General features: G+C 38.6%; 1 protein-coding gene across 1 annotated transcript in view; it reads right to left on the minus strand.

Annotated features, from left to right (window-relative positions):
- The window catches only part of CCDC7 (coiled-coil domain containing 7), a 431,686-nt gene that overhangs the window by 143,787 nt on the left and 273,507 nt on the right, over nucleotides 1-14,392 (minus strand). The window contains exon 30 of the mRNA XM_082742485.1: nucleotides 4,581-4,679. Within this exon, the coding sequence (XP_082598611.1) occupies nucleotides 4,581-4,679 (99 nt within the window). The remainder of the gene's footprint in view (nucleotides 1-4,580; nucleotides 4,680-14,392) is intronic.

The following is a 14,392-nucleotide window of genomic DNA, read 5'->3' on the forward strand; positions in this document are numbered from 1 at the left end:
TATATAGTTACTGATAATAATTTCTGATAATTGTTTCTATTTTCTTGGTGTTAGTCATGATCTCTCCCCCTTTAATTCATAATTTTATTAATTTGGGTCCTTTCTCTTTCCTTTTGGATAAGTCTGGTCAGTGATTGATCAATCTTATTAATTCTTTCAAAGAACTAGCTCTAGTTTTGTTAATCTGATCTACTTTATTCTTGTTTCTAACTCTTTGATCTCTGCTGTAATATTAGGTATTTCTCTTCTTGTGTGTGGCTTAGGCTTCAGTTGTTTTTTTCTCCAGTTCTTTAAGGTGCAACGTTAGTTGGAGAATTCCAGATTTTTCTATTTGAGGGAGGCTTGGATGGCTATTTATTTCCCCTTAGAACTCATACAACAATTCAGTAATGTGGCAAGTTACAAAATTAATGCACAGAAATCAGTTGCTTTCCTACACACTAACAATGTAACTGTAGAAAGAGAAATTAGGGAATAGATTATATTTAGAATGGCACCAAAAACCATGAGATAGCTTGGAATAAACCTAACCAAAGAGGTGAAAGATCTCTACTGTAGAAATTACAGAACACTTAAGAATGAAATTGAAAAAGAGATGAAGGAATAGAAAAACATTTCATGTTCATGGATCTGAAGAATAAACATTGTTGAAATGTCTATGCTTCCCAGAGCAATCAATACTTTCAGTGCCACCCTGATCAAAATACCAAAGGAATTTTTTCAGAGTGTTGGAACAAACAATCCTAAAATTTGTGTGGAAACAGAAAAGACCCTGAATCATCAAGAGAAAGTTGAAAAAGAAAAACAAAGCTGGGCGCATCACGTTGTCTGACTTCAATCTGTATTACAAAGCTGTGATCACCAAGACAGCATGGTATTGGCACAAAAACAGACACATAGATCAATGGAACAGAATAGAGAGCCCAGATGTGGACCCTCAACTCTATGGTCAACTAATCTTCAACAAAGCAGGAAAAAATATCCAATGGAAAAAAGACAGTCCCTACAATAAATGGTGCTGGAAAAACTGGATAGCTATATACATAAGAATGAAACTCAACCATTCACTTACAACATACACAAAGATAAACTCTAAATGGATGAAAGACCTCAATGTGAAATAGGTATCAATCAAAGCCCTAGAGGAGATCTTAGGCAGTAACTTCTTTGACATTGGCCACAGCAACTTCTTTCAAAACATGTCTCCAGAGGGGTGCCTGGGTGGCTCAGTTGGTTAGGCAACTGCCTTTGGCTCAGGTCATGATCCTGGAGTCCTGGGATCGAGTCCCGCATCGGGCTCCCAGCTCCACGGGGAGTCTGCTTCTCCCTCTGACCTTCTCCCCTCTCATGGTCTCACTCACTGTCTCTCTCTCTCTCAAATAAATAAATAACATCTTAAAAAAAAAAAAAACACCTGATTTAAAAAACATGTCTCCAAAGACAAGGGAAACAAAAATGAAAATGAACTTTTGGGACTTCATCAAGAGAAAAAGCTTCTGCATGCAAAGGAAACCATCAACAAAACTAAGAGGGAACCCATGGAATGGGAGAAGATATTTGCAAATAACACTGCAGGTAAAGGGTTGATATCCAAGACCTATAAAGAACTTCTCAAACTCAATACCCAAAAAACAAATAAGTCAAAAATCAGCAGAAGGTATGAACAGACACTCTCCAAAGACATACAAAGGGCTAACAGAAACATGAAAAAATCATTATCAGTATCCATCAGGGAGATTCAAATCAAAACCACATTGAGATACCACCTTACACCAGTTAGAATGGCAAAAATTGACAAGGCAAGCAACAACAAACATTGGAGAGGTTGTAGAGAAAAGGGAACCCTCTTTTACACTATTGGTGGGAATACAAGGTGGTATATCCACTTTAGAAAATAGTGTGAAGATATGAGGAAGTGGTGATGCAACATGGGGGCTTAAGTGGGTAGGAGAAGAATCAATGAAACAAGATGGGATTGGGAGGGAGACAAACCATAAGTGACTCTTAATCTCACAAAACAAACTGAGGGTTGCTGGGGGGGGGGTTGGGAGAAGGGGGGGGTTATGGACATTGGGGAGGGTATGTGCTTTGGTGAGTGCTGTGAAGTGTGTAAACCTGGCGATTCACAGACCTGTACCCCTGGGGATAAAAATATATGTTTATAAAAAATAAAAAATTTAAAAAAAGGAAAGAAAACAGTGTGAAGCTTCCTCAAAAAGTTAAAAATATAAACAATGGATCTTGGGACACTGAAAGAATAAAATGGAAAAAAAAAATGTAGGAACATAGGAAGAAAATGCAGATCGGGAACCAGGGAGAGAAGGAGGTTCTGAAGTGGAGTTGCTCAAGAGAATTTGAAGAGCAAATTCAGGCACATTAAATTTTAAGTTACTATTCCATACTGTAATGGAATTCCTCTTCTACTACTAAGATCTTATTTTAAAAATTATTGCTGATTCTTTAGAATGGGAATGACTTACAGATGGTTTCACTTCTGAACCAACAGAGCCTACAAAGAGAAAAGAACACCATAGGTGAAGCATATATAGTGGATGGGAAAGTCTTCATAAACAGTAACTTTTGAGGGAAAAAAAAAAAATAGAGCTACCCTACAACCCAGCAATTGCACTACTGGGTATTTACCCCCTACAGATGTAGTGAGAAGAAAGGTCACATGCACTGCAGTGTTCAGAGCAGCAATGTCCACAACAGCCAAACTGTGGAAAGACCCAAAATGCCCTTCAACAGATGAATGGATAAAGAAAACGTGGTCTGTATATACAATGAAATATTACTCAGCCATCGAAAAAGGATGAATACCCAAATTTTTCATTAAAATGGACAGAGCTGGAGGAGATTATTCTAAGTGAAATAAGTCAAGTAGAGAAACTCAATTATCAGATTGTTTCACTTATCTGTGAAACATAAGGAACATATGGAATATCATGGAGGACATCAGAAGAAGGGAGGGAAAATGAAGGCAAAGTGATGACCCTTTATGATATGAGTTCTGGACATTGGGGAGGGTATGTGCTTTGGTGAGTGCTGTGAAGTGTGTAAACCTGGTGATTCACAGACCTGTACCCCTGGGGATAAAAATATATGTTTATAAAAAATAAAAATTTAAAAAATAAAGCCAACAATACTGTAAATTATTTCTCTATTTAGTAGTTCCACCTGGCCTATATGCAAGACCTTAAGTCTAGACTTTAAATTGATTAAGGCTATATAAAGTGCCAGTGCTGCCTTTGTCACTGGTGGTACCTGACATTACAGTTATGGAGGTCACTGCCCAAAGTGAAGGAAATTAGTATGTTATAGTTGACATCACAAATGCCCTTTTCAGCATCCCTTTTCATGCAGATGATCAGGATTAATTTGATGTATATAATATGAATTACATTTTACCACAAATGTTCTTTTACAACACTTCCTAAATTCCTCCAACTATCTATAATCAATGTATGGGTCAAGACCTGGAAAAAGTCCCACTCCTGGAGGGAGTGCTATCTCTCCAATCTATTGATGAAATCATCCTGGTAGGCCATTCTTTTTTTTTTTAATTTTTTTAACTTATTTTCAGCATAACATTATTCATTGTTTTTATACCACAGCCAGTGCTCCATGCAATCCGTGCCCTCTATAATACCCACCACCTGGTACCCCGACCATTCTTACCAATAAGGTACAAGGACCTAAAACCAAAGTAAAATTTCTGGGCATGATCTATAAAAGGCATAATGTATCATCCAAGAGAAACCAATTATCATGTTTTGACCCTCAGTGTCCCCAAAATAAAAATAATCTGAACAGTTAGTAAAACTACTGAGGTACTGCCATACACTCACATCTATCAGGTTACCATAAAGACTACAAGACTTTGGCAGGAGTTTTACTTAACAGGATCACCTGGGGTTCTTAGATGTCATCTTAGATGCCCTTTTTCTGGACCTCTATGATTTCCATTTTTTGTTTCAGGTACAGATCTCAGTATCATCTGTTTTTGTATGTTGGAACTTAGAGCAGAAGGCTACTACCATAAGTCACAAGACACACCTTGGGCTTTGCATCTGCAATCTGCCTGTTATCGAAAAAGTGTATATCCTTTGTGAAACAATTGTTGGTCTGTTATTGGCCTTGATGAAAACTTAGAACATGACCTTGATCATGTAATAATCTTCTGATAAGAAATTCCAACTAAAATGTATTAATATATTTCCTTTTGTTCTCCAGTTATGTCAGAGTATTCATACTTTTGGTGATCAATGTTTAATATTTTTATAAAATAAATGCTCAGGGCATCTGCATGGCTCAGTGGGTTAGGCCTCTGCCTTTGGCTCAGGTCATAGTCTTAGGGTCCTGGGATCGAGCCCCGCATCGGGCTCTCTGCTTGGCAGGGAGCCTGCTTCCTCCTCTCTCTCTGCCTCCCTCTCTGCCAACTTGTGATCTCTCTCTATGTCAAATAAATAAATAAATAATCTAAAAAAAATAAATGCTCAAATATATATTCATAAACCAAAGAGAGTTCTCATGCATTTAACTTAAAACAATACAAAGTTATCTATAACTATTATACTTACTACTGAGTATTTCCTCCATGGAATTTTTTTGTACTTGGGTTTCTAACACTGAGTCTTGATGTTTAAGCATAAGATTTTCATCTTGTTCTTCATCAAAGGCTACATAAAAAGATAAATTAATAAGAAAATAGAGCTACCATGAAATCTCTAGATTTCAAATTTATAATAAATGAATAGAAACATTTTCTCCCATGACTTTTTATAAAGCCATAAATAATCATAATACCAGATTGAATATGAAAATACTGGGAATATTTTTAATAGGTATATATTGAAGTTGTCTCTCTATTTTATAAATATCATAGGCACTAAGTATGTTTATATTAGACTCAAATTTTGTCAAGTTATTTATACTTTAGGTAAATATGTATTCATATGCCAACCAATGAGAATTCATATGCACAAGTTTAGTCAATATAGACTTATTTGTAATTGCAAATATTCAAAATTGTCTAAGTATTCCAAAATGGGAGACTGGTTGAATATACTGATGTATATACCATAAACAACACTATTTTCCACAATATATGCAAGTCAAACATTATGCTGTACACCTTAGATTTACACAATGATGCCCTCCATAATACCCACGACCACTGTATGCCAATTATTTCTCAATAAAACTGGAAAGATCGTATAGTACCAATTAGTATAAATTATGGTGTGTGTATATGTGCATATTCAAACCTATAGTATATATAATATATAGGGGATATAATGTGGTACAAATAACTCTACATATAGTGAGATATCCCCCTTCCATCTGAGCTAATACCAATTTTTATCTTATTTCATTTCATGGGGAAATGAAACATTGATTGAAGCCTTGGTAGAGCTAGTGCCCTTTCATGTTTAGACTCCTGTTTATATCATTGCAGTAAGTGAATAAAGGCTTTTTACTTTTGATTTGGATTGTTATCTTAAGTGACCTCCTTCACACCTGGCAGCTTTCTCTTAGCTACAAATGGTGACCAACAGGTGGCTCAATTAACCACAATGTCTTTCTGGAAAAGTAAAAAGCATGAAGATCCTATGTTTGAAAGGTAACAGTGGTCCTTTTCTTTAGTCCCAGACTCCATGGTCAAAATGCCTGGTGTGTCAAATTAGAGTTCCAAGAGGGACTCAGAGAAATCTAGAGAAGCAATTCCTTGACTAATGCTATTGTCCTCTGATGATAGAACTAAAAGTTGTCACATACTCTGAAAGCTAAGTTGCACCCAATGTTTGTTGCTAGCTCTAAGGAGGCCCCAGACAATGAAAGACAGCCTATAAAATAGCAAGTTATTGAGATTTGTGGTTAATTAAATGAATACAGAATTCTTTGGGGTTACTTTGTCCAGTGACCTAAAAAGACCTTAGAGACTTGGGTTCCTTGTTAAAATGATGAAGAAGGTAATTTTGAACTTAGTGAGGGATAGTGGTATTTTGTGGGATACTCCACTATGGCACCCTCCTTCAGAATATGATGACCAAAGAAAACGTGATCAAAGAGGCTGAGGGAAACATCCAAGTTGTTCTTCTTCCTCAGTTGGGTGCAATTTGGGCTCTGATAGCTTTGGGCACCCATGATATGTTTCCTATGACTAAAATACATGCTTGGAGACCACTCCTGCAGAGGCACCAGCAGCACTGCAAACTATACTGGTGGTCTCTTGGTTTTGCAATGAAAGAGTGAGAGGAGCAGATGTTAAGATTGTTAACAAGACTTTGGGTTCATTAATTTCATTCCTGATGGTTACTGAGCTCAGCTAAACCTCCTTATAAGGTCAGGTCAGTTTTTCAGTGACATAATACAGATCATAACTAAGAAATTCTTGGGCAGGGATAAAGCAACTGTCAATATAGTTAGAGACCATCATATAGAGTGACATAAAAATGGATCATCGGGCACATATTCCTGGAAGATTTGGGTAAGAGCTTTCCCAGGATCTCTGGGTCTGATACTAATCATGGAGTCAAAAGAAAAGATGAATGGGCACTCCACTGAGAACTCTTGCAGTATTTCATTAAGAGACAAACAACAGCCCCCCTCTTGAGACTGCCCAGTGATAATCCCTCTAACTAAGACCAATGTTGTTTCTTCTCTCAGTGAATTATGAAATGAATCAAAAAACATGTAACATTTACTCAAATTTTTTGGCTCAAAAAAGACTATGAGATATGAGATGACAATGTCCTATGTCCACAATAAGAAATGAAGGTTTTATGCCAAAATCAAAGTTGAAAGTAGACATGGAGAAGAGCTACATTTCTTGGGCCTTTTGAATAGTAGTGCACATGTAACTGTAACTTCCAATCTCTGGCATAAAATGAGGAAGAAATTGATAATACTCATTGACTTTCTGTCTCAAGTCAGACTTTCTGTCTCAAGACCCACCCTTACCCAGATTTGACTAAGGGTAGGTCCCTTGGGACTACTACATATCACCATTGTAATGGTGCCCACTTCCAAATGGATTATTGTGATAGGTGTTTTGTATTGTCTATATGCACCTCTGAATGCAGGGATTGAAGGGAATTGCTGCAGTTAGGACCATTTTAGTTGGAGCATGTAGAAGACTAACTTGACCAGAAAACCAGCATCCAATGCTTTTGTCTATCAAAAACAGTATTATTTGTCTTGGGGATAAAAAGAAATAACTCTGGGGCACCTGGTTGGCTCAGTGGGTTAAGCCTCTGCCTTCAGCTCAGGTCATGATCTCAGGGTCCTGGGATCGAGCCCTGTGTCGGGCTCTCTGCTCAGCGGGGAGCCTGCTTCCCCCTCTCTCTCTCTGCCTGCCTCTCTGCCTACTTCTGATCTCTCTCTCTGTCAAATAAGTAAATAAAATCTTTTAAAAAGAAAGAAAGAAAGAAAGAACTCCTCCACCATCTGGCTTTTGAACAAGGCTTGGGTGCTTGAAAATTGATTATCAGTGGCTCAAGTGTGTGTTACAGACTTTGGCACTGGCATTACCTTATATTACAACTGCCATTGAGGCTATTGGCCAAGCTGATGAAAGTAGGTATGAAGTAATTTATATTGCAAATATCCTTTTTATTTTTTCTTAATATAATTTTTTATTTTTTATAAACATATATTTTTATCCCCAGGGTACAGGTCTGTGAATCACCAGGTTTACACACTTCACAGCACTCACCAAAGCACATACCCTCCCCAATGTCCATAATACCACCCCCTTCTCCCAAACCCCCTCCCCCCAGCAACCCTCAGTTTGTTTTGTGAGATTAAGAGTCACTTATGGTTTGTCTCCCTCCCAATCCCATCTTGTTTCATTTATTCTTCTCCTACCCACTTAAGCCTCCATGTTGCATCACCACTTCCTCATATCAGGGAGATCATATGATAGTTGTCTTTCTCTGCTTGACTTATTTCGCTAAGCATGATACGCTCTAGTTCCATCCATGTTGTCGCAAATGGCAAGATTTCATTTCTTTTGATGGCTGCATAGTATTCCATTGTGTATATATACCACATCTTCTTGATCCATTCATCTGTTGAAGGACATCTAGGTTCTTTCCATAGTTTGGCTATTGTGGACATTGCTGCTATAAACATTCGGGTGCATGTGCCCCTTTGGATCACTACGTTTGTATCTTTAGGGTAAATACCCAGTAGTGCAATTGCTGGGTCATAGGGCAGTTCTATTTTCAACATTTTGAGGAACCTCCATGCTGTTTTCCAGAGTAGCTGCACCAGCTTGCATTCCCACCAACAGTGGAGGAGGGTTCCCCTTTCTCCGCATCCTCGCCAGCATCTGTCATTTCCTGACTTGTCGATTTTAGCCATTCTGACTGGTGTGAGGTGATATTGCATTGTGGTTTTGATTTGTATTTCCCTGATGCCGAGTGATATGGAGCACTTTTTCATGTGTGTATTGTTGGCTTTTTAAAGTTCAACAATGAGGGCTGTTAATTCTTTTTTATTCTCTAGGTTGTTGACATTGTGTTTGGTAGACAGTGGTGCTAAGTGCCAATAGTTTTATAGGTCATGATTTTTCACATACCCCATTAAAATACTCTGCCTTCAGCAAATCTAATCAGAGGTTAAGAATAAATGCAATTGCTGGTTGGCATAGAAAGTTCATTTCTACCAATAATATATTCAGTAGTAGAAGCCATAATAATGAGGGTGACTTAAAAAAATTCATACATACTTGGGTCTAGAAAAGAGGCCTGGGGGCCTCAGACCACTCAGAGAATTTTCTGTTTCTTGGCTGTGTCTAACCCTTAGTCATATTCATTTCTGGAAGCTTAGAGATCTGGATAAAAGTAGGGAGGGTCTGTATTGATGGACACCACAAAGTGCCACTCTCACTCAATAAAGTTTTACAACATTATTTCCTTCATCAAGGAAACAAAGTACCCATGTCTCAAGATTCATTGGGAAATTTGGAGGGAACAGCACTTGTATTAGTCATAGTAGGCATTACTATATATGCCTTATGAGAACCTCACAGCTCATGACTAGCAATGAGTTGTTGGTAGAGAGCCCACCAGTTTGTTCCTTTGAGAGACCCCATTGTTTGGTAACCATATCCAAAGATGACTTCTATAAAGCAATTGCCTGGATTATTAATCAGAGTTGACATTTTCATCATATTCTCTCCATTGCTCAGTGTTTTTGATCTAGGCCATAGACACTTTTACCATGTCCTAAAATTTGGCGGTTAAGCTATGGATTGTGTTGTGGATGGATTGACATGATCTTTTGAGGAGGTCTAATTGAGCTTGATAATCAAAATGATTTACACAAAGTGAATCTAGAAATCTGAGTCTGGTCATCAATCTTGTCATCTGTTGTTCTCACTTGCTAATTGTTTACCCAGGAGGTCACCAGGGTGGTTCTCCAGGATACCATACTCTCTGGGAAGATAGTCATACATATTTTTAGTGCCAGGAACTCATTAAGTGTGGGCCAAAACTGTCAGAGCCTAAATAGTATCCAGATAAAGATGGAGGTGGTCTCAGTTTTTACATACTTTTATATTCCTTCCCATTTTCCTCCCCCACCTTAGGCAAGGTGGCCACTGTCAGCAACTCTGAACTAGGGAATCTATAGTGATGCCTCACAAGGTGCCACTTTCACTTAATAAATTCAATAAGAGAAAGGGTTTGAAGGCCCATCCAATAAGATGGTCTAGGTAGAAGTGCCTGAACGATATAATGCCTCAGTTGAGGTCCCCCCTGCATCATACAGAAATTTCCTGGATGTATCTGAGCTAGAATGCAGATATGACCAGCCCAAATGGACCTTGCCCCATTACTACAGTTGCCTTCAATGTCTATAGTATCTTGGCTGTGCATCAACTGTAGTACAAGGTGTGATATTTTCCTTGTGGCAACTGCCAGATAAAGCATTTTTACTTACCAATCATTGGGTCTGAAAGATCACACATAGAATTTTGGCCTGGAGTCCATCCATGTTATAGTAAATGGTAAGATTTCACCCTTTTTGATGGCTGAGTAGTATTGCATTATGTATATATACCACATATTCTTATCCATTCATCTATTGATGGACCTCTGGGCTCTTTCCATAGTTTGGCTATTGTAGACATTGCACTATAAACATTGAGGTACTGGTATCCCTTCAGATCACTACGTTTATATCCTTTGGGAAAATCCCTAGTAGTGCAATAGCTGGATCCTAGGTTAGCTCTATTTTCAACTTCTTAAGGAACCTCCATAATATTTTCCAGACTGGCTGCACCAGCTTGGCATTCCCACCAAAAGTGTAACAGGGCTCCCCTTTCTCCGCATCCTTGCCAACATTTGTCCTTTCCTGTCATGTTAATTTTAACAATTCTGGCTGGTGTGAGTTGGTATCTCATTGTAGTTTTTTTTTATTTTTTTAAATTTCTTTTCAGCAAAACAGTATTCATTGTTTTTGTACCACACCCAGTGCTCCATGCAATCTGTGTCCTCTATAATACCCACCACCTGGAACCCAACGTCCCACCCACCACCCCTTCAAAAACCACAGATTGTTTTTCAGAGTCCATAGTCTCTCATGGTTCACCTCCCCTTCCAATTTCCCCCAACTCCCTTTTCCTCTCTAACTCCCCATGTCCTCCATGCTATTTGTTATGCTCCACAAATAAGTGAAACCATATGATAATTGACTCTCTCTGCTTGACTGATTTCACTCAACATAATCTCTTCAAGTCCCGTCCATGTTGCTACAAAAGTTGGGTATTCGTCTTTTCTGATGGAGGCATAATACTCCATAGTGTATATGGACCACATCTTCCTTATCCATTTGTCCGTTGAAGGGTATCTTGGTTCTTTCCACAGTTTGGTGACCATGGCCATTGCTGCTATAAACATTGGGGTACAGATGGCCCTTCTTTTCACTACTTCTGTATCTTTGGGGTAAATACCCAGGAGTGCAATTGCAGGGTCATAGGGAAGTTCTATTTTTAATTTCTTGAGGAATCTCCACACTGTTCTCCGAAGTGGCTGCACCAACTTGCATTCCTAACAACAGTGGAAGAGGGTTCCCCTTTCTCCACATCCTCTCCAACACATGTTGTTTCCTGTCTTGTTAATTTTGGCCATTCTAACGGGTTTAAGGTGATATCTCAATGTGATTTTAATTTGAATCTCCCTGATGGCTAGTGATAATGAACATTTTTTCATGTGTCTGATAGCCATTTGTATGTCTTCATTGGAGAAGTGTCTGTTCATATCTTCTGCCCATTTTTTGATAAGATTGTCTGTTTTGTGTGTGTTGAGTTTGAGGGGTTCTTGATGGATCCTGGATATCAACCTTTTGTTTGTACTGTCATTTGCAAATATCTTCTCCCATTCCGTGGGCTGCCTTTTTGTTTTCTTGACTTTTTGCTTTGCTGTGTAGAAGCTTTTGATTTTGATGAAGTCCCAAAAGTTTATTTTCACTTTTGTTTCCTTTGCCTTTGGAGACATATCTTGAAAGAAGTTGCTGTGGCTGATATTGAAGAGAATACTGCCTATGTTCTCCTCTAGGATTCTGATGGATTCCTGTCTCACGTTGAGGTCCTTTATCCTTTTTGAGTTTAACTTTGTGTACGGTGTAAGAGAATGGTCGAGTTTCATTCTTCTACAGATAGCTGCCCAGTTTTCCCAGCACCATTTATTGAAAAGACTGTCTTTTTTCCACTGTATATTTTTTCCCGTTTTGTTGAAGATTATTTGACCATAGAGTTGAGGGTCCATATCTGGGCTCTCTACTCTGTTCCACTGGTCTATGTGTCTGTTTTTATGCCAGTGTCATGCTGTCTTGGTGATCACAGCTTTGTAGTAAAGCTTGAAATCAGGTAATGTGATGCACCCCATTTTTTTTGTTTTGTTTTGTTTTTCAACATTTCCTTAGTGATTTGGGGTTTCTTCTAATTCCATACAAATTTTTGGATTATTTGCTCCAGCTCTTTGAAGAATACCGGTGGAATTTTGATCAGAATAGCATTAAAAGTATAGATTGCTGGGGGCAGTATAGACATTTTAACAATGTTTATTCTTCTGATCCAAGAGCATGGAATGGTCTTCCATCTTTTTGTGTCTTCTTCATTTTCTTTTATGAGTGTTCTGTAGTTCCTCAAGTACAGATCCTTTTGTAGGATCTCTTTGGTTAGGTTTATTCCCAGGTATCTTATGGTTCTTGGTGCTATAGTAAATGGAATAGATTCTCTAATTTCCCTTTCTGTATTTTCCTGATTAGTGTATAAGAGCGCCACTGATTTCTGTACATTGACTTTGTATCCTGCCATGTTGCTGAATTGTTGTATGAGTTCTAGTAGTTTGGGGGTGGAGTCTTTTGGGTTTGATTTGTAGTTCTTTGATGCCAAGTGATGTGGAGCATTTTTTTAATTTAATTTTTTTCAGTGTTCCAAGATTCATTGTTTAGGCACCACACCCAGTGCTCCATGCAATACATGCCCTCCTTAATACCCACCACCAGGATCATCCAATCTCCCACCCCCCTCCCCTCAAAACCCCTCAGTTTGTTTCTCAGAGTCCACAGTCTTTCATGGTTTGTCTCCCCCTCTGATTTCCCCCAACTAACTTTTCCTCTCCCTTTAATGTTTTCTGCGTTATTCCTTACACTCCACAAGTAAGTGACTCTCTCTGCTTGACTTATTTCACTCAGCATAATTTCCTCTAGTCCTGTCCATGTTGATACAAAAGTTGGGTATTCAACCTTTCTTATGGAGGCATAAGAGTCCTTTGTATATATGAACCATATCTTCTTTATCCACTCATGCATTGAAGGGCATCTTGGCTCTTTCCACCAGTTTGATGACTGCGGGCATTGCTCCCCACTGGGGACAGATGGCCCTTCTTTTCACTGTATCTGTATCTTTGGAGTAAACACCCAGTAGTGCAATTGCAGGGTCATAGGGAAGCTCTATTTTTAATTTCTTAAGGAATCTCCACACTGTTTTCCAAAGTGGCTGTACCAACTTGCATTCCCACCAACAGTGTAAGAGGGGTCCCCTTTCTCCACATCCTCTCCAACACCTGTTGTTTCTTGTCTCATTAATTTTTGCCATCCTAATTGGTGTAATGCAGTATCTCAATGTGGTTTTGATTTGAATCTCCCTGATGGCTAGTGATGATGAACATTTTTTTGTATGTCTGTTAGCCATTTATATGTCTTCATTGGAGAAGTGTCTGTTCATGTCTTCTGCCCATTTTTTGATGTGATTATCTGTCTTGTGTGTGTTGAGTTTGAGGAGTTCTTTATAAATCTTGAATATCAGCCCTTTGTCTGTAGTGTCATTTGTGAATATCTTCTCCTATCCTGTGGGTTGCCTCTTTGTTTTGTTGACTGTTTCTTTTGCTGGGAAGAAACTTTTTCTCTTGATGAAGTCCCAAAAGTTCATTTTTGCTTTAGTTTCCTTTGTGTTTGGAGACATGTCTTGAAAGAAGTTTCTGTGGCTGATGATGAAGAGGTTACTGCTTATGTTCTCCCCTAGGATTTTGATAGATTCCTGCCTCATATTGGGGTCTCTTATCCATTTTGAATTTATCTTTGTGTATGGTGTAAGAGAATGGTTAAGCTTCATTCTTCTCTACATATCTGTCCAATTTTCCCAGCACCTCATTTTAACTTTGATTACTTCTGTAAAGGCCCTATTTCCAAATGAAGTCACATACTGAAGTAATGACAGATAGGAATTCTTTATTTTTGGCAGAAGGGGACATGGTTCAGCCCCATCCCCCTACATTATAGTGTCAAGAATTATGGGGATCACAGCTAACTATACACCAATATCTAGAAGGCCTAATAAATTGAACTCTGAAGTTGGTGTAGGACCAATATTCTCCACTCAGAACTCTGGAACCTTGACCCAAACCCTAGACTTGTTTATTTATGAAAGGGAGGACACCTGTTTAAAAGTTGTCAGGGCTGAATAATTCACCCCCAGATTCTCTGGAAGGAGCAGAAAGTTCTGTTCTTTCTGCAGCAACCCTGTTTGTTTTGTGAGATTAAGAGTCACTTATGGTTTGTCTCCCTCCCAATCCCATTTTCTTTCATTTATTCTTCTCCTACCCACTTAAGCCTCCATGTTGCATCACCACTTTCTCATATCAGGGAGATCATATGATAGTTGTCTTTCTCCGCTTGACTTATTTCGCTAAGCATGATACGCTCTAGTTCCATCCATGTTGTCGCAAATGGCAAGATTTCATTTCTTTTGATGGCTGCATAGTATTCCATTGTGTATATATACCACATCTTCTTGATCCATTCATCTGTTGATGTACATCTAGGTTCTTTCCATAGTTTGGCTATTGCGGACATTGCTGCTATAAACATTCGAGTACACGTG

Source organism: Mustela nivalis, assembly GCF_964662115.1.
Source record: "Mustela nivalis genome assembly, chromosome: 7".
In the NCBI taxonomy this organism is placed as follows: domain Eukaryota; kingdom Metazoa; phylum Chordata; class Mammalia; order Carnivora; family Mustelidae; genus Mustela; species Mustela nivalis.